The sequence below is a fragment of the Saccopteryx bilineata genome, chromosome 2, assembly GCF_036850765.1.
Source record: "Saccopteryx bilineata isolate mSacBil1 chromosome 2, mSacBil1_pri_phased_curated, whole genome shotgun sequence".
NCBI classification, from domain to species: Eukaryota; Metazoa; Chordata; class Mammalia; order Chiroptera; family Emballonuridae; genus Saccopteryx; species Saccopteryx bilineata.
The window spans coordinates 14,459,076-14,480,841 of NC_089491.1; the positions used below are offsets into that span (position 1 = coordinate 14,459,076).

General features: G+C 41.8%; 1 protein-coding gene across 7 annotated transcripts in view; it reads right to left on the bottom strand.

Moving 5' to 3' along the window:
* Positions 1-19,438, bottom strand: part of CNTRL (centriolin) — a 93,118-nt gene extending 73,680 nt beyond the window's left edge. For all 7 annotated transcript variants that reach the window (XM_066256344.1, XM_066256348.1, XM_066256347.1 and 4 more), the window contains exons 1-7: positions 19,280-19,438; positions 13,556-13,803; positions 10,784-10,914; positions 10,109-10,239; positions 8,182-8,323; positions 6,317-6,503; positions 2,208-2,401 (exon numbers count right to left, since the gene is read on the bottom strand). In XM_066256344.1, the coding sequence (XP_066112441.1) occupies positions 2,208-2,401; positions 6,317-6,503; positions 8,182-8,323; positions 10,109-10,239; positions 10,784-10,914; positions 13,556-13,772 (1,002 nt within the window). In that variant the 5' untranslated portion in view covers positions 13,773-13,803; positions 19,280-19,438. The remainder of the gene's footprint in view (positions 1-2,207; positions 2,402-6,316; positions 6,504-8,181; positions 8,324-10,108; positions 10,240-10,783; positions 10,915-13,555; positions 13,804-19,279) is intronic.
* Positions 19,439-21,766: the final 2,328 nt, after the last annotated feature.

Sequence of the window (21,766 nt, forward strand, 5' to 3'; positions counted from 1 at the left end):
TAAAATCATTTAATCTACATCTCTGTTTTTATCTTTTCCCCAAACTCTAGGCATAGGCCTGTTTCAGTGACAACAAACATATTCAAGAGTCATCACATTTTACCTGAAGACAGCTATTAGAAATATCAAATTTCTTCTTCATTACTAAATAAATAAGTGTTTTCCTGGATTTGCTATTTCCTAATTTTACCTCATGGGACCTTAGTCAGCAAGCCTAAGTCCCTTCCTTGAAAGTCCTTTAACTATCTGAAGGCAATCATCACAACGCTCTGGGTCTCCTCTTCTCCAGTCGGGACATTCCTGGTTGCTTGGGCCCTTCCTCGCCCCGACATGGTCTCACGACCTTTAAAGACTCTCAGGTACCTTCTGATCATACACTATCTAGCACATTTTAAATCTCTTTTAAAATATGTTTTCTTTTTATTTCAATCACAAGGCCAAGTTTTATAAAATTTAAACATTACAGATATGCACAAATGGCAATTTAAAAGTCTGTAATTCCACTATTCAAAAATAACTACCATCAAGAGTTTAGTACATATTCTACCATTTTCCCTACACATACTGATACTATTCTATACTTTTTTTTTTTTTTTTTTTTCATTTTTCATTTTTCTGAAGCTGGAAACGGGGAGAGACAGTCAGACAGACTCCCGCATGCGCCCGACCGGGATCCACCTGGCACGCCCACCAGGGGCGACGCTCTGCCCACCAGGGGGCGATGCTCTGCCCATCCTGGGCGTCGCCATGTTGCGACCAGAGCCACTCTAGCGCCTGAGGCAGAGGCCACAGAGCCATCCCCAGCGCCCGGGCCATCTTTGCTCCAATGGAGCTTTGGCTGCGGGAGGGGAAGAGAGAGACAGAGAGGAAAGCGCGGAGGAGGGGTGGAGAAGCAAATGGGCGCTTCTCCTGTGTGCCCTGGCCGGGAATCGAACCCGGGTCCTCCGCACGCTAGGCCGACGCTCTACCGCTGAGCCAACCGGCCAGGGCACTATTTTTATATATAAGATCATCCTTGATATACTCTTTTGTAGCTTGCTTTTTTTCACATAGCAGTATGTGTTAAGACATCTTTCCATATCAGGACACATAGCTCTATCTTCTTTTAATATTTAACAAGATTATTATACCACATGGATATCCACTGAAGGACAATTTAGTTACTCTCAATATTTTGTCACTATAAACAATATTCTAGGGCAGTGATTTTCAACCTTTTTTTTTTCATGGCACAAACACACACTAATTACTAAAGTCAGTGCCCCTGACTTTAGTAATGATACAACCATTTTCATCTCATGGCACAAATAAATTAGTTTCTAAAGAAGAAGAGGTCAGGGCCCCTTTTTCTTTAGTAATTAGTTTATGAGTGCGTGAGAAACAAAGGTTGAAAATCACTGTTCTAGGGAATGTCTATATATATATATTATGTGTATATAATGTATATATGTATATTTATATATGTATGTACATAAACATTATCTTTACACATTCTTGCTACCATTTCTACAGAACATCTTATTGAAAATATAGATTATATAACAATTACATAATAAAGAAATAAGAATAGTAATATAAACATTAAATATATTTCCAATATATAGGACATAGGGTATTGTCCATTTAAATTTGAATAATTTCGCTCAATTGCCTTCTAAAAGTTTTTGCCAATGTACAGTCTCACCAACGTTGTTGTTAAAAAAAATTGCACACACCTATGGGAAGTCTGGCCAGCTCCTCATAGTGGGGCTTCACTTCCCTCCTTTGTTCTGGGCACCGTACTTCACGTAACTGCAGCCTAAGACGGCATTTGTCATTTGGCCAGCCATGTCATAGAGTGCCCGGTCAACTACAACTTGTAAAATTTTTGCACATACTTCTCTTTTTTATTTATATATATATAATTTTTATTTATTTATTTATTCATTTTAGAGGGGGGAGAGAGAGAGAAAGGGAAAGAGAAGGGGGAGGAGCAGGAAGCATCAACTCCCATATGTGCCTTGACCAGGCAAGCCAGGGTTTTGAACCGGCAACCTCAGTGTTTCCAGGTTGATGCCTTATCCACTGCACCACCACAGGTCAGGCCATACTTCTCTTAAACTTACATCTTCCCCATTCTTCCACTCAGAAAGTCATGGCCCGAGGACAAAGAATTCTCTATTTCAAGATATTACATATAGTCAAAGCAATATAAAATACAAACTTACCAACTCAGTTTTCGTGTTTAGGTTACTCTCTAGCTCCTCACAGCTCTGCTTTTGTAATACAGCCTCCTCTTTTAATGATTTGTTCAATTTAGCTTGATTTTTAATTTCCTCCAGGAACTTTGTTTGTTTTCTCTTAAGCTCTTCAGTTTCCATTATCTTCTTTTCCAGGTCTCCTTCCAGTCTTTCTACTTCTTCTGCCAATACAAATTTAATAGATTATTGAACATTGTATTTCCTAGTTGAAGAAAGGTAAGAATATTTCTTAACTGACAGCAAAAGAACTCTTAGAATAGTATAAATGCAAATCTCTTTTAAAATTATTCACTATGAATAATTTTTTTGGGGGAAAAAGATTATATTGAACCAGAAAGTGATTTACAAAAAGATAAGAAGTCATAATTTGGATAACAATTTTAAAAGATAACATTTTTATTCCAAATATTTAATTCAATTAGTGTATTGATAAATGAGGTTTCTTTCCAGGCTGCCTATAAAATGAATGTGGTATTTTATTTGATATTAGTAATTACACATTAAAGGACGTTGCAATCACATTTGCAAAATGCTATGCTATCTTAAAATCCTTCAAAGACTTCCCATTATGCTTAGGACAGGAGTGAAAAGGCCTACACGAAGAACTGACAAGTTCTTCATGATTTGGTCCCAAAGTCCCTCTCCAGCCTGACCTTCAAGTACACCCCACTGAAGCCTTTCTGAAATGATTCTAAATCTGCAGATGAGTGATGCCTCTTCTCACCTGCATGCCTTTTTTTTTTTTTTTTTTTTTTTTTTTTTGTATTTTTCTGAAGCTAGAAACGGGGAGGCAGTCAGACAGATTCCCGCATGCGCCCGACCGGGATCCACCTGGCACGCCCACCAGGGGGCGATGCTCTGCCCATCCAGGGCATTGCTCTGTTGCGACCAGAGCCACTCTAGTGCCTGAGGCAGAGGCCATGGAGCCATCCCCAGCGCTGGGGCCAGTTTGCTCCAATGGAGCCTTGGTTGCAGGAGGGGAAGAGAGAGACAGAGAGGAAGGAGAGGGGGAGGGGTGGAGAAGCAGATGGGCGCTTCTCCTGTGTGCCCTGGCCAGGAATCGAACCTGGGACTTCCACACGCCAGGCCGACGCTCTACCACTGAGCCAACCGGCCAGGGCTTACCTGCATGCTTTTATTCACACCTTCCTCTTGGAACTGTCTTCCTCTACTACTGGCCTATTTTGTATCTACAGGTCTTAATTTTGAAAGTATTTTGAAAAGTATGCCCTGACTGTACCCTCTCCCCAGGTTAGATGCTTCTCCGGGATGCTCTCACACCACCCTACACCTCTGCTAGGCCCCTTGTCACACTGGGAATTATAAAAGTGATCCAATAGCTTGGCCATCTGCCTTTCCCACTGAAGCTTTATGAAAGTAGAAATTGCATCTACCTGGCTTGCTACTGGATTCTAAGAGCTCAGCACATTAAAGGCTCCTAATTAATATTCAAAGTCATAAAGAATAAGTAACTTAAATATTTTTCCCAATAGTATATTTACATGTTGATTTTCCTTTGCGTTATTTATATTTTTAAGGATTCTAAAACAAAAACTTCAGGGTAATAAATGTTGAATTAGGAAGGTCCCAATCTAATAAAAAATATATATATATTAAAAGTAATGGATCAAACAATTATAACTGTCATCTTTGTAAGTCAAAGCAGACTAACATCAATTTCAAATAATTGTATGGGCTCATTTCCTAAACATTGTAAAATGGATATTTCATCTCTTCCTCTTTTTCTACAAACCTGTATACTTCTATTTGCTTTCCCAGTTGATATCCTCGTATTTTATGAGAAAACAGACCCCACCAGTGGGAACTTCCTCACTTTCCCACCACCAAAGCAATGAAGCTATCCACACATGCACACATCTTCTCTACCCTCTGCTGGAGAAAGTCTCCTGTCCTCTTACAAAGACAGTCTTTCTTCCTTTTCCCTGATCTCTTCTTGTCTGCTAAAGGCCCAAAAGAATTAAGCCATGATTTGTCTCTCTACCCTGCTCTTGAATATTGTTTCTTTCATTACTAGCTTTGAGGTTAACAGCATTGGCTTTTGCCCATTTCCTGGTCTGGAAGCTACTGGTGAATTTATTTTTAATTTAAAATTTTTAAAATTCACTTATTAGGGGCCCTGGCCGGTTGGCTCAGCAGTAGAGCGTCGGCCTGGCGTGCGGGGGACCCGGGTTCGATTCCTGGCCAGGGCACATAGGAGAAGCGCCCATTTGCTTCTCCACCCCTACCCCCTCCTTCCTCTCTGTCTCTCTCTTCCCCTCCCGCAGCCAAGGCTCCATTGGAGCAAAGATGGCCCGGGCGCTGGGGATGGCTCCTTGGCCTCTGCCCCAGGCACTAGAGTGGCTCTGGTTGCGGCAGAGCGACGCCCAGGAGGGGCAGAGCATCGCCCCCTGGTGGGCAGAGTGTTGCCCCTGGTGGGCGTGTCGGGTGGATCCCTGTCGGGCGCATGCGGGAGTCTGTCTGACTGTCTCTCCCCGTTTCCAGCTTCAGAAAAATACAAAAAAAAAAAAAAAAAAATCACTTATTAGGTAATAGGGAAGAGAAATTGTGGGAAGAAGTTTCAAATCTTCACCCAAATGTCTCCCTCCCACCTATAATCTAGCATTTGCTCTAGCCCCGCCCTAACTGCTCTTGTGCAGATCATCATGTTGCCAGGCTAATGCACTTCTCTGTGCTCATCTTACTTCTTTGTGGCTCAGCAACAATAAACATAGCTAACCACATCCTCCCTTGAAACCTTCTTGTTCAGGCTTTTGCAACTCACTGTTTCCTGGTTTTCTCCTACCTGCTGGTCTCTCTTTCTGACTTTCTTTTGCTGGCTCACCTTCTTGCTTATCCCAAACCCTGCCTGAGTGAGCTAATTGATTCTGATGGAATTATCATTTTTATGTTGGTGACTTTTGAATGTGTATCTCTAGTACAGAGCTCCTTGAACCCAGGACATACATTTCCACCTTTTTCCTTTTTTTATAGAATATTTAATAAAGTTACCATGTGTATAACATTTGACAAATATTTATCATGTACCTAGTCTATGCCACACAACATGGCCACACAGTAGCAGACGGTCATTCAGTCTGCACTTAAACTCCAGTGTTACGAAGTTCTCTTATGTCACATGATAACCCAGTTCATTTGGATAACCCAATTCTTCTTGGTTGTCTCAGAGACATTCAAACTCAGCATTCTAAGTTCTACCATTTCTATGTATAATATCACCATCCAGGCACTTACTCAAGCCAGAAGCCTGGGTATTTCCAATCCATTAGAAGGTGCTGCTGAACACCCAAAACTGATCCATGGATAACATACCCACCACTTTAATACATGCCATGAACATTTCTAGCCTAGATTTCTGCAACAGCCTCCTCACGTGTCCCTTTAGTTCCCTTTTGTTGTTCTAAATAATTTTCCAACCTGTGTCAAAAATAATCTTAATATATACACTGGTTCATGTCCCACTCCTGCTTAAAGACTATCAATGGCTCTTTTTCTACACCTGGAATAAACTTGAAACCCCAAGGACCTGTGCTATCTCACCCCTCTCCATCTCTCCAAACATTTCTTGGAGCTATCCCTCTAGTCAGACTCATCTTCCGTTCCCTAACTCACCAGGGTCTATCGAACCTTGAGGTATAAGCTGCTCCCTTCCCAAGAATGCCTTTGATCACAGGGCTAACCCATTCTTGCCTTTGCCATCAGCTTACCTGTTACATCCTCAGAGAGCCACTCCTTTATACCACATTTTCTCAAAGAGGGGGCTCTCCTCTGCTAGTTTATCAGGGTTTACTTGCTTTTTACCTGTCTTCTCCACTAAAATGCAAGCTGCACAAAGGCCAGTACCATATGTCTTGCCATTGTATCCTTACTACCAGATACAGGGCCTGGCCCACACTGCATGCTCAAAGATTATTTGTTAAACTGAGTTATGGTATCATTTTCCACGCAAATTTTAATAGCATTTTAAAGTCCGCAATATATTTTTCTAGATAATTTCTAAATTATTCCTCTCCCACCCAAATTTAGTTTTTTGGGTTTTTTTAAATATGTCACTTTACCTAAACTGAATCTCTCAAAAGCTTCCTGTCTGTCCCGAGTGGTTACTGGCTGCCCTTCCAAACTTTCCAATGAACGGAGGTGAAAAATCGTAAACTGGAGGTAATGAGGAAGGGTCACAACTGGATTTTCAACTAGGATCAGAGAAGTCAAATCTTGAAGTGGTTTCAACTTGCTTACATCTTGAAGCTGAAACAACATATAACGTTATTAGTATAATTTTAAAATCACATACATCCCTAAAGAAAGTAATAAATATAGGAAAATTGCTATTATTATAGCACAGAACTTATTCATGAAACTCATTATCTAAAAGTAGTGTGTAAGGGGAGGAAAAAAAGAGGAGTATTTGAGTATCTCTAGTGTGTCAGGGCAATATTAGGCATTTCCATATACCGTTTATTTCAGCAGTTCTCAACCTGTGGGTCGCGACCCCGGCAGGGGTCGAACGACCAAAACACAGGGGTCGCCTAAAGCCATCGGAAATATATATTTCATTTAAAAATGTATTGTGGCCCTGGCCGGTTGGCTCAGCGGTAAAGCGTCGGCCTGGCGTGCGGGGAACCCGGGTTCGATTCCCGGCCAGGGCACATAGGAGAAGCGCCCATTTGCTTCTCCACCCCTCCCTCCTTCCTCTCTGTCTCTCTCTTCCCCTCCCGCAGCCAAGGCTCCATTGGAGCAGAGATGGCCCGGGCGCTGGGGATGGCTCCTTGGCCTCTGCCCCAGGCGCTAGAGTGGCTCTGGTCGCGGCAGAGTGACGCCCAGGAGGGGCAGAGCATCGCCCCCTGGTGGGCAGAGCGTTGCCCCTGGTGGGCGTGCCGGGTGGGAGTCTGTCTGACTGTCTCTCCCCGTTTCCAGCTACAGAAAAATACAAAAAAAAAAAAAAAAGTATTGTATAATAAATATGTATTTTCCGATGGCTTTAGGCGACCCCTGAGTTTTGGTCATTCGACCCCCGCCGGGGTCGCGACCCATAGGTTGAGAACCGCTGAACTATATAAATATTAAAGAAAATCACAAATTATACACTAAAGAAAAAAATACAACAATTATCAGATTACATGAACAATGATAAAGTTGCTCTTCTATAAAAAGCTAATGATTGCCTGGTGGTGACACAGTGGATAGAGCACTGGCTTGACACTAAGAAGACCCAGGTTCAAAACTCCGAGATCGCTGGCATGAGCGTGGGGTCACTGGCTTGAGCGTAGAATCATAGACATGACCCCATGGTTGCTGGCTTGATCCCAAAGGTCGCTGGCTTGAAGCCCAGGGTCACAGGCTTGAGCAAGGGGTCACTGGCTTGGCTGGAGCCTCCCAGTCAAGGCACATATAAAAAAGCAATCAATGAACAACTAAGGTACTGAAATGAAGATGCTTCTCATCTCTCTCCTTTCCTGTGTGTCCATCCCTATCTGTCTTGTTCCTCTCTCTCTCACATGCTAAAAAAAGAAAGAAAGCTAGTGATTAACCTCCTAAAACACCTAACACTATAATCAAGATTAATTCATAAATTTGAAAAAAAGAAATCTGTTCCAGGCATTTAGTGACCTGAATTCTGGCATAAGGTATGTGACTTTAAGAAACTAATCCCTGCACTGTTTCCTTAACAAGAGTGTTCTGAGGCTCAAATAAAATAATAAATGTGAAAATGCTACAAGGTCAATCCTCAATTACCAGGGAACTATGTAAACCAGGACTGCCTATATTTTATTACCCTAGAGAATCCCAGGTTATGTCTGAATTTAATATTTCATCAAATGACCATTGACCTTAAAAGAAGAGACCCCACATTTTTAAAACTTAGATTTTAATATTTTTTTAAAAGTCCAAAAATTTGAAAAGCATTCTTGTACTTTGAACTTACCGACGATATCTTGTTGCCTTTCAGATTGAGGATTCGCAAAGATTTTAACTTCTTCCCTAACCATGATGGAATATGTTCAATTTCATTTCCTGCAAGGTTTAGCTTTTGTAGATTATACATATTTTCTATGCCTTCAATTTTGCTGGAAACCAAAGGATAAAATCAAGCCTAGTAAGTGACATAACAGAGTCCTTTTACTATAGTTTTAAAATTAACTACCTTGGTTTTATGTGGGATTACTTTTCACAATTTTAAATTATCAACCCATTTCAAAAATGAGAACCAAAAAAAGTGGCTAAGAACAAATTTATCATAACAACTTTGGTAAATTCTTCATTACTATGGCCAGGAATCCTACCGTTCTTACTATCAAATTTTATGATCCCACAACACAGAAAAGAAGTCTGTCTGTGGCATTCTTCCTAACTACCGTAAAGAGTGCAAGCAGACAGCCAGGGGAGAGCTGGAAAACTCAATAGCACACAGGGCTATGTGCTACAGCTCTGTACAAGAGAAGACGTCCTTAGTTATTACTTTAACTCATTACTGAAAGACTAGTTATGCAAGCAGGATAGGACTGCCATTTTGAGCTGGAGTACTTCCAGAATAATACTGTATTTATAAACAAATATTTTAATGAGAATATGTAAATTAATTAAACATTACCCATATTGATGAATTTTCGTTGATGAAATATTTCCCCAAGTTGATATCAATTTCATTGTCAATTTAATTACTTAGTCAGGGGACCAGTATACTGGGCAAGTATATCCAAGCTTCTTTATTTTCATTTTCATTACGTTGAAATTATTTTTATCAAGATCAATTATTTTTTATACAAACTTTATTTTAAGGATTTGATCCACTGATCAATTATTTTCCCATTTATTTTTGCCATATCAGAGCTTCTCCCATTGTTAATTGTTTTATTGGCCATTATATATACCAAGTCTAGTGTGGGGGAAGTGAACAGATGCAAGGATATTTGCATCATTTTATCTATAACAAGATTTTATATGCAGTTTTAGCCAGTCAATTCTACTATGTTTATATCGCACACTAATACATATAAAATGGAAACAAGATTGAAAGTACATTTCTTATATCAATGAGCAAAGAACATCAAGATAAACACACAGGATAAAAATGAGTTGAAATATCTTTAGGATCAAAATGACAAAGTTAAAGCATACTGCTTCATACTAACTTTCTTAATATAATAGGCAGTGAATCAAAGACTCTATCTGGAAAAACTTCCTGTCAAAAATGGAATTAAGATAAAATTTGATACTCAAAAAATGTATCTCGCCCTGGCCGGTTGGCTCAGCGGTAGAGCGTCGGCCTGACGTGCGGGGGACCCGGGTTTGATTCCCGGCCAGGGCACATAGGAGAGGCACCTATTTGCTTCTCCACCCCCACCCCTTCCTTCCTCTCTGTCTCTCTCTTCCCCTCCCGCAGCCAAGGCTCCATTGGAGCAAAGATGGCCCAGGTGCTGGGGATGGCTCCTTGGCCTCTGCCCCAGGCGCTGGAGTGGCTCTGGTCGCGGCAGAGCGACGCCCCGGAGGGGCAGAGCATCGCCCCCTGGTGGGCAGAGCGTCGCCCCTGGTGGGCGTGCCGGGTGGATCCCGGTCGGGCGCATGCGGGAGTCTGTCTGACTGTCTCTCCCCGTTTCTGGCTTCAGAAAAGTGAAAAAAAAAAAAAAATGTATCTCCTTCTTTAATAACACTACATAGATATTCAGAACTTTAGTAATGCCAAAACATGAAGGTAGTTACCATCTGTGAAGGGCCAGTCTATCAATGAATAAAGGATCAAAGTGCCCACTGTTTCAAGGTTTCTTTCAGCAATGTGGGCAGCATTGATCTCTCTCTGTAACGAAGACAATGACCCTAACATTAACATGCTACCTAAAGAAGTTCTTACTTACCAAATCTTGTTATATGATATGTTGAGTTCACGTAATTTTAACAGCTTATCCAACTTCTCCATCTTCCCTATTAGATTATGGCTGAGATTCAGTACTTCAAGTTTAACACATTTTTCCAAATTTTCGATATACTAATTGGAAACAAATGAATAATAACTTGATACAACAGATGCCAAGACATAAGCACATGTGAAACGTGTATCAGAGGCTGTTTTGAGCGGTCCCAGAGAATAATAAGCCCTTACTGCTCTCCTGGACAATCCTTGGTGAGGCTCTCTTTGACCAGAAGTAGTAGCTCTCCTCAAGCCATCAAACTCTTCAAGTGGACAACAGTTCATATATTCTAAGAAGTGCAAAACTATCCAACAAGCATTTCCTCACCTCAACTTTTTCATGTGTCTCCCTCCTTCCTCTCTTTCTTTCTTCAATGTTCAACAAGTACTTAGGCTCTTACATAACCTTACCCTATTTCTTCTCCCTACACTCTTGCATCTACAATCTCTTTCTCTCTCCTTGATCTTCCCCTCAAGTTTAAAAACTGCCATTATTCAACAGCTATTCATTATGTACTTACTACATACTAGGTGTGGCAAAAGGCAATGAAAATATTCTAGTGATCTAAACAGTTGCCTATATCAGAAACAGTGCCTATATTCAGAAATGTTGGTAACTTACCCTAAATTTCTTGCCACCATCTTTAGAAAGTGAAAGGTTCAGAGATTTTACCAAGGCCAAATTGTCCTGTTTAGTAAGTTTCTTAATAAGGGCTTCTGTAATATATCGGACTCCAACATGTGAATCAGCTTCTGAAATGATAGAAACAGAGCATTATCAACATAGAAAGTAATGAGTACACTGAAATTGTTTTGATGCTACATAACAAAAAAACATGTTTAATCCATGCAAATGTAAAACAGCTAGAGCTCTAATTATAGTATTTTAATAATATTTTACTTATACAGTATTTCATAATAATGACAATGTTATACTCTGTAAATACATGGTTGGGCAAAAGAAGGTTTTCAGTTGTTCATATGGCAAATAATACAATAATAAATAAATAATAAATGAATAAACTCTGGTTTTCATATACAACTGTAAATCTATTTTTGCCCAACTCTGTATTAGATGTGTTCCAAGCTTTGTGCTGTTTTACATTTAAAAATGCAATTTATACAACAAATCTCTGAGGTAGAAATTACTGTTCCAATTTATTTTATTTTATTTTTTTTTAATATTTCTTTTTTTTTTAAATTTTATTTATTCATTTTTAGAGAGGAGAGAGAGAAACAGAGAGAGAGAAGGAGGGAGGAGCTGGAAGCATCAACTCCCATATGTGCCTTGACCAGGCAAGCCCAGGGTTTCGAACCGGCGACCTCAGCATTTCCAGGTCGATGCTTTATCCACTGCGCCACCACAGGTCAGGCTGTTCCAATTTATTTTAAAAATTATAATAATTTGCTCAAAATCTTATACTTAGTCATATGCAAATCCAGGACTTGAACCCAGGCAGATGAATCCAAAACTTATATTTTTAATCATATGCAACACTTAAGTTTTTAGCAATTAAAAATAACTGGAGCCTGACCAGGCAGCATCGGACTGGGACGCAGAGGACCCAGGTTCAAAGCCTCAAGGTCGCCAGCTTGAGCGCAGGTTCATCTGGTTTGAGCACAGGCTCACCAGCTTGAGGCCAAGGTCGCTGGCTCAAGCAAGGGGTTACTCGGTCTGCTGTAGCCCCCTGATCAAGGCACATATGAGAAAGCAATCAATGAACAACTAAGGTGCTGCAACGAAAAATTAATGCTTCTCATCTCTCTCCCTTCCTGTCTGTCTGTCCCTATCTGTCCCTTTCTCTCTGTCTCTGTCACAAAAAACAACAACAAGAAACTGGTACTATTTAGGTCTTTTTAAATTCCAATCTAAAGTTCAAAAATGCTTAAATTCTTTAAAATCCTCTTTTTTTTTTTTTTGTATTTTTCTGAAGCTGGAAACGGGGAGAGACAGACAGACTCCCGCATGCACCCGACCGGGATCCACCCGGCACGCCCACCAGGGGGCGACGCTCTGCCCACCAGGGGGCGATGCTCTGCCCCTCCGGGGCGTTGCTCTGCAGCAACCAGAGCCACTCTAGCGCCTGGGGCAGAGGCCAAGGAGCCATCCCCAGCGCCCGGGCCATCTTTGCTCCAATGGAGCCTTGGCTGCGGGAGGGGAAGAGAGAGACAGAGAGGAAGGGGGGGGGGGGTGGAGAAGCAAATGGGCGATTCTCCTATGTGCCCTGGCGGGGAATTGAACCCGGGTCCCCCGCACGCCAGGCCGACGCTCTACTGAGCCAACCGGCCAGGGCCTCTTTTCCTATTTTTTAACGGTGAGAAACTCAGATGTTGCTCTTTTAAATAGAGAAGATCACAGAGATAAAGTACTAACTTGATGGATAGCACACCCTGTCTTAAGACATTTCTAGATATTGCCATCAGTTTATTCAAACCATATTACAGTTTACAAAAACAGCCATAAAAAGAAAATTACCTATTGGTTCTGGATGAGTCAGAAAAAAATTAATCCTGAGTTCAGATTCACACTGTGGACCAAAGACTGCCCATGATTATTTATAATGATGTAATATTACAGTTATTTTGGTTCAAAATAAAAGTTTTTTCTTTAATTTGGACTATTCTAAGAGAGAAAATGACTAAATTCTAATATCAATCAAATTAGAAATAACAGTTACCAACTGATAGCAATGGTATAGTCTAAGTTCAATGCTGGTAATATTTATTAATAAAAACTGATCAGATATTCAGGTCAATAGTTTGATGGCTCTAACTTAGTTACTTAGCAAAGAAATTCCAGTTTTCTTTCAAGTTTAATCACATTAAACAGATTCTTAGAAAAAGGAATCTATTTCTGAAAAGAGATTCTTAGAAAAAGGAATCTACTTCTGAAAAGAGATTCCTAGACTAACAGAATGCTTTTAAGGAGAAAAAAAAAACCAATAACAAAAAGCCCTAGGTGGAACACATACATGTTCTATTGTGACAATCAGTCCACTCACAGATAAGCAGCTTGCCAAGGAGCAACTGGAATAGCCCAATGGTAGATAACATTTTTATACTCAATTAAGGCACTCCATTCTGAAGTGAACAGATTTGGCAACCCCTAACCAAGGATGAGGAGAACTTTGGCAGATGAGCTTTAAGACACTCTCTCACATAGGAAACAACGCTTCCTCTTTTGGAAATTCCGTTTTCCTAACCCTTTCAGACATCTTCACCCTCACCCAGAAGCCTCCATCCTCCACTGTCCTTACCCAATGTCTATCAATAAAAACAACAGGTCAAGTTAGTACCAGGATATATGTTACATTTAGACCAAAAATGTTAAGTTCAATATTTTCCATCTGTACTTAAGAATATTTGGTCAGATTCATAGATTAGAAAGCAGTACCTCTATGGTCTGGGTAATCCAGAAGTATAGTGTTTTCATCTGCAATTTTCTCCACTTGCTTACACCACTGTCCTCCAGAACGAAAAGGAAGAGTCTCAGATCCGCTTAAAGGTGAAAGTGATCTAGATCTCATATTGGACATAAGAGATGATGGACTAGGAGAATGAGATGATGGCATCTTTGATTTGGAAAATTTTTGCTGAGAACCTTTCCTCATTGCAAGAAGAAAGGCAAGTGTCCATCAAAACCTGTAAGTTTTCAGGATATTTAACAAGTTTAATTTTTTAGAGCTATCAAAACTATTAATCTATTTCTAGAATTTGCAAGACTACGAAGTTATAAACTCAGAGGCTATATAGATCAGGGGTCTCAAATTCAACTCAGCATGTGGGCCACAGAGCAAGATCACAGCCGTTCGGCGGGCAGCACTAGGTCTACAAAAGGCAACTGTTAACGCAACACTTTTCTCACTGTTGAAAACAAAAAAAAATCAGTACAACAAGCACAATCGTACATGCAGTTTACTCAGTGTCACAAAACGACCAGAAACTGTAGTTCGCATCACAACTGCTGTTAACTAAGCTAATATCTAGCTAGGATGCTAGAGAAATGAAAAATACAAGTAGGCCCCTAGGCTTACTTACTTAATTTTATCCAAAATATTTTGAACTTCGTGGATTAGTCTGCGGACCGCACAAAATTGTTTGGCGGGCGGCCCGCGGGCCGCGAGTTTGAGACCCCTGCTATAGATGCTAGAACCCACACTACTCCAACCTGACAGGAACAGATAGATATATTTTCACCTTGCCAGAGGGAAGAGAGCTCCACAGGGTCTTGTATTGACACATGCTCTAACCCAGGGGTAGTCAACCTTTTTATACCTACTGCCCACTTTTGTATCTCTGTTAGTAGTAAAATTTTCTAACCGCCCACTAGTTCCACAGTAATGGTGATTTATAAAGTAGGGAAGTAACTTTACTTTATAAAATTTATAAAGCAGAGTTACAGCAAGTTAAAGCATATAAGAATAATTACTTACCAAGTACTTTATGTTGAATTTTCACTAAGTTTGGCAGAATAAATCTTTATAAAACAACTTACTATAGTTAAATCTATCCTTTTTATTTATACTTTGGTTGCTCCGCTACCACCCACCATGAAAGCTGGACTGCCCACTAGTGGGCAGCAGGGACCAGGTTGACTACCACTGCTCTAACCAGAGGTCTTAGTTGTCATTTGTTCTTAATTTATTGGCTAAAACAAACCATAATGCCCCTTCTACCCACAAGGTATCCTAGATTGCAGGAAGCTGAAAATATCTGGCAACCAGGGGTATTTAATACTGATGAGCACGCTCTCCTTCCTGAAAAAGTTTCTTCTTCTCGTTTTGGGGACACCATGCTCTCCCGGTATCATCCTGCCTCCCTGGCCACTCCTTGGCCTCCTTTGCTGGCTTACTCTCCTCTATTCAATCTTCAAATGTCAGAGTCCTCAGTCTCTCCTAGACTTTCTCTAATCACATTTTAAACAATCTAACACACCCATGGCTCTCAATGCCACCTGTATACAGTTATTTATACCATCAATCCAACTTTTCTGAGTTCCAGACTCCTATTCCTAACTGTCTACTTGACATCTCACTGGCATCCTACATTCAACACGTCCAAACTGAATTTACCATTTCCCTCATTTTCCTTCCATCCTGTTCTTCCCCCAGTGTTCCCTAGTGAACAATGCTCATAGGAATAAACCAGAAAATTTAATATGACAGCATCACTAAACTCATAATCTAGTTTAAGATGACTAGTTTGAGGAGAATAAAAACCTGCTGTATTTGTTTTTAAAAAGTGATTATTTTTTTTAAAAAAGTGATTATTTCACAGTGATACAGTATAATATGGCCAACTGGCCTGACCTGTGGTGGCACAGTGGATAAAGCATCGACCTGGAAATGCTGAGGTCGCCGGTTCGAAACCCTGGGCTTGCCTGGTCAAGGCACATACAGGGAGTTGATGCTTCCAGCTCCTCCTCCCTATCTGTCTCTCTCTCCCTCTCTCTCTCCTCTCTAAAATGAATAAATAAAATAAAAAATAAAAAAAAATTAATATGGCCAACTGCCTTGTTCCAGTAGTCCAGTTCACTTTAAACTGCAAACTTATGTGTCTTTACTTCCTCTTTCATTTTTTCAAGTTAAACCATCCATGTAGGTCAGAAAAGCTTCCTCCTCAATTCACGTAACTGCTACTTAGGCCACAGCCACAAGGTTTCTGGTCCTGATTTCACAAGTGTGGTAAATAATTTTCATGTCTTTTTTTTTTTTTTTTTTTTTTTTGTATTTTTCTGAAGCTGGAAACGGGGAGGCAGTCAGACAGACTCCTGCATGCGCCTGACCAGGATCCACCCGGCATGCCCACCAGGGGGTGATGCTCTGCCCATCTGGGGCGTCGCTCTGTTGCAACCAGAGCCATTCTAGCGCCTGAGGTAGAGGCCATGGAGCCATCCTCAGCGCCCAGGCCAACTTTGCTCTCATGGAGTCTTGGCTGCGGGAGGGGAAGAGAGAGACAGAGAGGAAGGAGAGGGGAAGGGTTGGAGAAGCAGATGGATGCCTCTCCTGTGTGCCCTGGCCCGGAATCGAACCCGGGACTCCGGCACGCCAGGCCGACGCTCTACCACTGAGCCAACCGGCCAGGGCTAATTTTCATGTCTTATATCACACCATACTGCCACAGAAAGTCTCAGTAATATTAATGATTCAGTACTAAGATATACTGGTATTCTCTTTCTAAATAAAAACAATACACTGAAAGTTAAGAAAAGCTAACAAGCAAGTGTTTTAAAGGTAAAATTTTATTTATTCCTGAATTAAATGTATTTTTCATAAGTGCAATTGGTTAAAAAATAAAAGAGGGGAGGAGCAGGGCCTTGTCCCCACTTTTATATATCTTTCTCTATCCCATAGCATGATAGAAAATTAATCATGTATGCTACATGCTAAAAAATACATATTTTTTTAGTTTCTTAGTTTAAAAAAAAGCACATCCTATATTTTTATGCAATGCAATTATTTGGTATCTTGCATCTTAATCTTCTCTGTTAAGTCTTAAAATACTGAACCATCCTGAATTCCTTTCATAACACCCTAATGACCAAGATCTTTGGGCCTTACCAGACTTTGAAGTCCTCTGTTACCTCTCTTAATTAGAAAACTCTGCTTTACTCACTTAAAGTTAAAAAAAATGTATTAGAATGGCTTTCAGAAATCTAGATCAACTCCTTCCTTTTATAAATTGTGACATGAAAGACAAAGTGATTGTTCCAAAGTCACAGTGCATTCCCAGATTCTTCCTGGGTTGCCATAGCTCCTGTAAAGCCTGGACATTTAAACAAACAGATATATATTACAATCTCATAGAATAGGCTAACTCATTAAACTGGGCTTAGGGATTTACTGTGTTTGAGAACGGCCAGCATTATTTCAGAGGCTACCACCTAGAGACAGTAAATCTTAAACTATAATTTTAGGGAAAAGATGGGGTTATTGTTTGACTCTAGGATGTAGTTTGCAATGACATAAACAAAGATCAAGCAATATAAGAGAAGACCACGCTGAGAGGGCTAGAATGTGTGAAGCAGCTGGAGACACATACTGAATGCCCACAAGGTGGTCTGCAGAGTAAGAGAAAGCCACTGGAATGATATGATCATCAGAATCATAGACAAGGCACCAAAACACTACCCATACTGTGTCTGTCACTCTAAGACTCAGACACTGGCCCTGGTCTACCAATCCCATCCATGACAGCTTGGTGGAGAGCACGCCTCCTCCTCTAGCCAGCCTTTCCTGACATTTCTAACTTTCCATCTTCCTATCTGATCTTCTCTAAATGAGGCAGACCTCAATAACACCCAAACTTTCCACCTCTGCCCGGTCCACTACAACATGCAGATATCCATCCCCATTTCTTGATCTCCATATCCCTCTCTACTACATTCCTTAGCCCCTTAATTACAATACATCTCAGTACTTTCCCCATAATTCTACTTTATTCCACACCCTTGGAACTGTCTAAATACTCTAACTTTCTCTAGCCTTAATTTCCATTCCTTCCCAAAGTCTCTCTAATCCAGCCACTCTTCTATCCAAAGGCATTTGTCAACCTCTGCCTCCCACTTCATTCCCTTCTGATTGCCAGATTTTCTCCTGAATTTTGTCTGTCTCCACCATTGTTCTATAGCTCTTTTCAGTAACCTATCTCAACACTTCTATATCCATTCTGCTTTCAGAAACTGCTCAGATACATCCTGATGTCCATAACTGCTCTTCCTGGCAAATACTCAGACATTCTAATCCATTCCAATACTCTGACTTCTAATTATTTCCCTCCTCAAAGAAAATACCCAAATTCCCTCCCATTCGTCTTTATCCCACCCTAACTCCCTAGCTGTTTGCTTTTCCCTTCGAACACCGTGCCCTCTGTGTCAATCTCTATCCCATTAACATTCTGAATTCTCCTCTCACATCTCTCTCCATTCTACTCAGGTATCCTAAAACCCATGCTTCCCACACCTTTCAATTTACTTATTTATTTAATCATCCAATTTTATTGAGAGCAACTTTTCTGCTCCAAGGACTGTTTTAGGCGCTAATAATACAGAGCTGAGAACAGGGTTTCTACACTCAAGATACACAGCAGGATTATACATGGTCTCGGCACAAAGCGGTCTCCTTTATAACACCTTACAATTAGAATTAAGTGATTTTTGTGAAACTGCTTGGTTATTGATTTGTTTTCCTAGAGTATAAACTACAATACAGCAGAGACTCTGTCTACTGTTTGGTGCACAATAAATAATTGTTGAATAAATAAAGACTGGACTATTCTAAGGACTCTAAAGATATTACCAAATTTAAATCCTTGCAGATACTGTCTAAGATCAGAATTATTAACCTCAGGTATAAGTAGCAGTGTACCATTAAGAATTAATAGTACGGATTAGGGAACTAAGCAGCTCTAGTTCAAAACCTGGTTTTCCTTACTGTGTGATATTAGGTAAATTACTTAACCTCTCTGATCCTCGGTTTCACCAATTTTAAAATGGGGATGGTACCTCATACAAGTTATTTTAAATTCTAAATGAGTTCATCCATGCAAACGAGTTAGAACTGAATCCGACACAGACTTGTACACGCCAAAGTAATAAGCAACTGGTTTTACAAATGAGAAAACATATGCTAGGGAAGATTAAGAAGCATGCCCAAAGTCACAGAGCCGGTTTAAATAACACACAACGTGACAGAATCAAGACTTGAAACCAAGTTTTTACCTCAAACTCAACACACCTTCACCCTCCTTTTCACAATTCTGCACAGTGTCCTAATTCTCATCTTTTTCCTCGTACTGAATTCTGCTCGATACCATGAGCTTAACAGCCGTCAGGACACCCAAACCATCCGTTATCCGCGTCACCTGGCATCCGCCAGCCCCACCCTCCGCCTCCCCTCCCGGCGCCGCGCAACCCGGCCCTCTACCCCCGAATCTCCCGCACCCCGCTCTGCTGACCTCCTCCCCGCTTCGCACCTCAACTTCCCTCCTTCCTCCTCCCCCAACGCCGGTTCCGGGCCCTCCCTCCGTCCCATCCAATCCCAATCCCCAAGCACACGCCCCCGCCCCGAATCCATCCCGAGCTGGTCCAGGCCTTCCCGCCTTTGCTGCCGGCCCCTACCGCTCCGTCGGGATGCCGCCGAACACCTTCCACCAGACCCGGCCTCCCTGCGGAGAAGCCGGGCGGAGGGGGCCCGCGGGACGAGGCTGGGCGGAGACGCGCCCGTCGTTCCCTTCAGGTGCCCAGCGGCGCGGCGACCATCTTGTTGTGTTGTGCCGGTTGCCGTGGGGCAGCGCGCGCGGCGTGGGGCGGGGCCTGCCGCGACCACGCCCCGGGAGCTGTTGGGGGGCGTGGCGGCGGGCCGCCCACTGCGCCTCCGCGCGCGCGAAGGCGCGGGAAAAGGGTTCGGGAGCGCGAGGGTTCTTGCTTGTGCGGAGCGTGAAGGAAGTCAGTACAGCTGTCGCCAAGCTCCCGCTCTTGCGGGCCGTATGGCCTAGAACCTGGCAGCACGCTTCTCTTTGCTCGACCTTTTCTGAGCCGAATTCTCTTCTTCACGGCCCAGCGGGCCAGACGCGGGAAGTAAAAGCAAGAAGCATTTGAGGACATTTTGGTTGGGGCTTGCCTAAAAGTGCCGCATTTCACCATATAGCCATCAGGACAGTTTGAAGAGAATTTAGCAGATACTGTGCTGGGTGCCAGGGGAATAGTGAATTTAAAAAAAGAAAGAAAGAAAAAACGTATCACCAAGGACACCTGCCTCAACTCCAGCCCTCCATTTTTAAGCTTGTACCCTGGACCACGTCACTCTCAGAGGCTGCACTATCTCCAGAAATCTCCAATACAGTCCCTACCTTTCTTTTCCCATAATCCTCAAATCTTAACAGCTTGCTTGCCCAAAAGATCCCGTCCCAGCACAATTCTTAACTTCATTGTGACCTCCATTCCCTCATTCCTAGCATTTTCTCACAAGCAGTTCCTTTCTTCATCGAGTTCAAGGTCCATCTTTGTAATGCTATTTTAGAAATTCTTTCTCCTATGCCTCATTTTCCTCATCAGGGAAGTGGGGTGATCATGCCTGCGTCCTACAATTTTCCTGATAATTAAAAAGTTAGTGCATGTGAAAGAACTTAGAACAGGGCCTGCCCCATGGAGAGTTATCGGTATGTTTGTTATTTTATGATTGGGCAGAGGTTTCCCAGATGTGACCTCCCATCCTAAGACCTGAAAAGAGAAAATGAATGTAGTCAAGGAGTAGGGGAGCGGGAAAGAATTTGCTTGGCAAAGGGAAGGACTTGTGCAAACACCAGGAAGAGAGGGTGGGGTGGGTGGTGGGTGGGGTAAGAGTTTGGCAATGCGCTGGGCCTGAAGGAGATCAGTATGGCAGCCAAAAATCTGCAGTGAGGAACCTCGAGCTGGAAGAGAAGCTTTATTTATAAAACACATCAGGCACCTGTAATTTTCCCTAAAGGCAGAGATGGATTCAGGAATAGGAAATTCAGGTGACTTACAACAGGGGCATCACTCTCATTCGCACTTATGTGAAAGATGTTCCCTTCTCCACCGATATTCATGAACCACAGAAGGTAGCCGTTGGAATTGTAGAGAAGCCAAAATTCCTGTAAAATTCCACATTTTAAATTAAAAGGGAGATGTATGCATTTTTAATTGAGGTTCAGATGATATTGATTAGTTTGAAATATGTACATTGTTGACTTTCAATTCTATTTTATTTTTATTTTTATTGATTTTAGTGAGAGAGGAAGGGATAGAGACAGGAACATTGATCTGTTCCCAAGTGTGCCCCAACAGGGAATCCAACCGGCAACCTCTCTTCTTCGAGAGGTTTCTCTAACTAACCAAGCTATTCCTCCAGGACAGTTCTACTATTTTTATTTGTTTATTTTGACACACTTTTTTTTTCTTCTCCATCAGAGAATTGGATTTGTTTTGTAACCGTGCTGCTATGCTTCTCAAAGTCTATAATGATATTCAGGTGGGATCCATTATCCAAACATGGTATGTTGATGTATTATCAATCTTATAAGTAGCCATCAAAAATATACACAAAGGCCCTGGCCAGTTGGCTCAGTGGTAGAGTGTTGGCCTGGCATGCAGGAGTCCCAGGTTTGATTCCCGGCCAGGGCACACAGGAGAAGTGCCCATCTGCTTCTCCACCCCTACCCCTCTCCTTCCACTCTGTCTCTCTCTTCCCCTCCCACAGCCGAGGCTCCATTGAAGCAAAGTTGGCCCAGGCGCTGAGGATGGCTCTGTGGCCTCTGCCTCAGGCGCTAGAATGGCTCTGGATGCAACAGAGTGCGGGAGTCTGTCTGACTGCCTCCCCATTTCCAGCTTTGGAAAAATGCAAAAAAATAAATATATATATATATTTGTGTGTATATATATATATGTGTGTGTGTGCACACACACACACACACACACACACAAAATCCAGAAGATGGTACAAAACAAATTTCCCTTGGGTAGTGTTGGGCAGATAAAATACAGTATGTCCGTAAAGTCATGGTGCACTTTTGACCGGTCACAGGAAAGCAACAAAAGACGATAGAAATGTGAAATCTGCACCAAATAAAAGGAAAACCCTCCCAG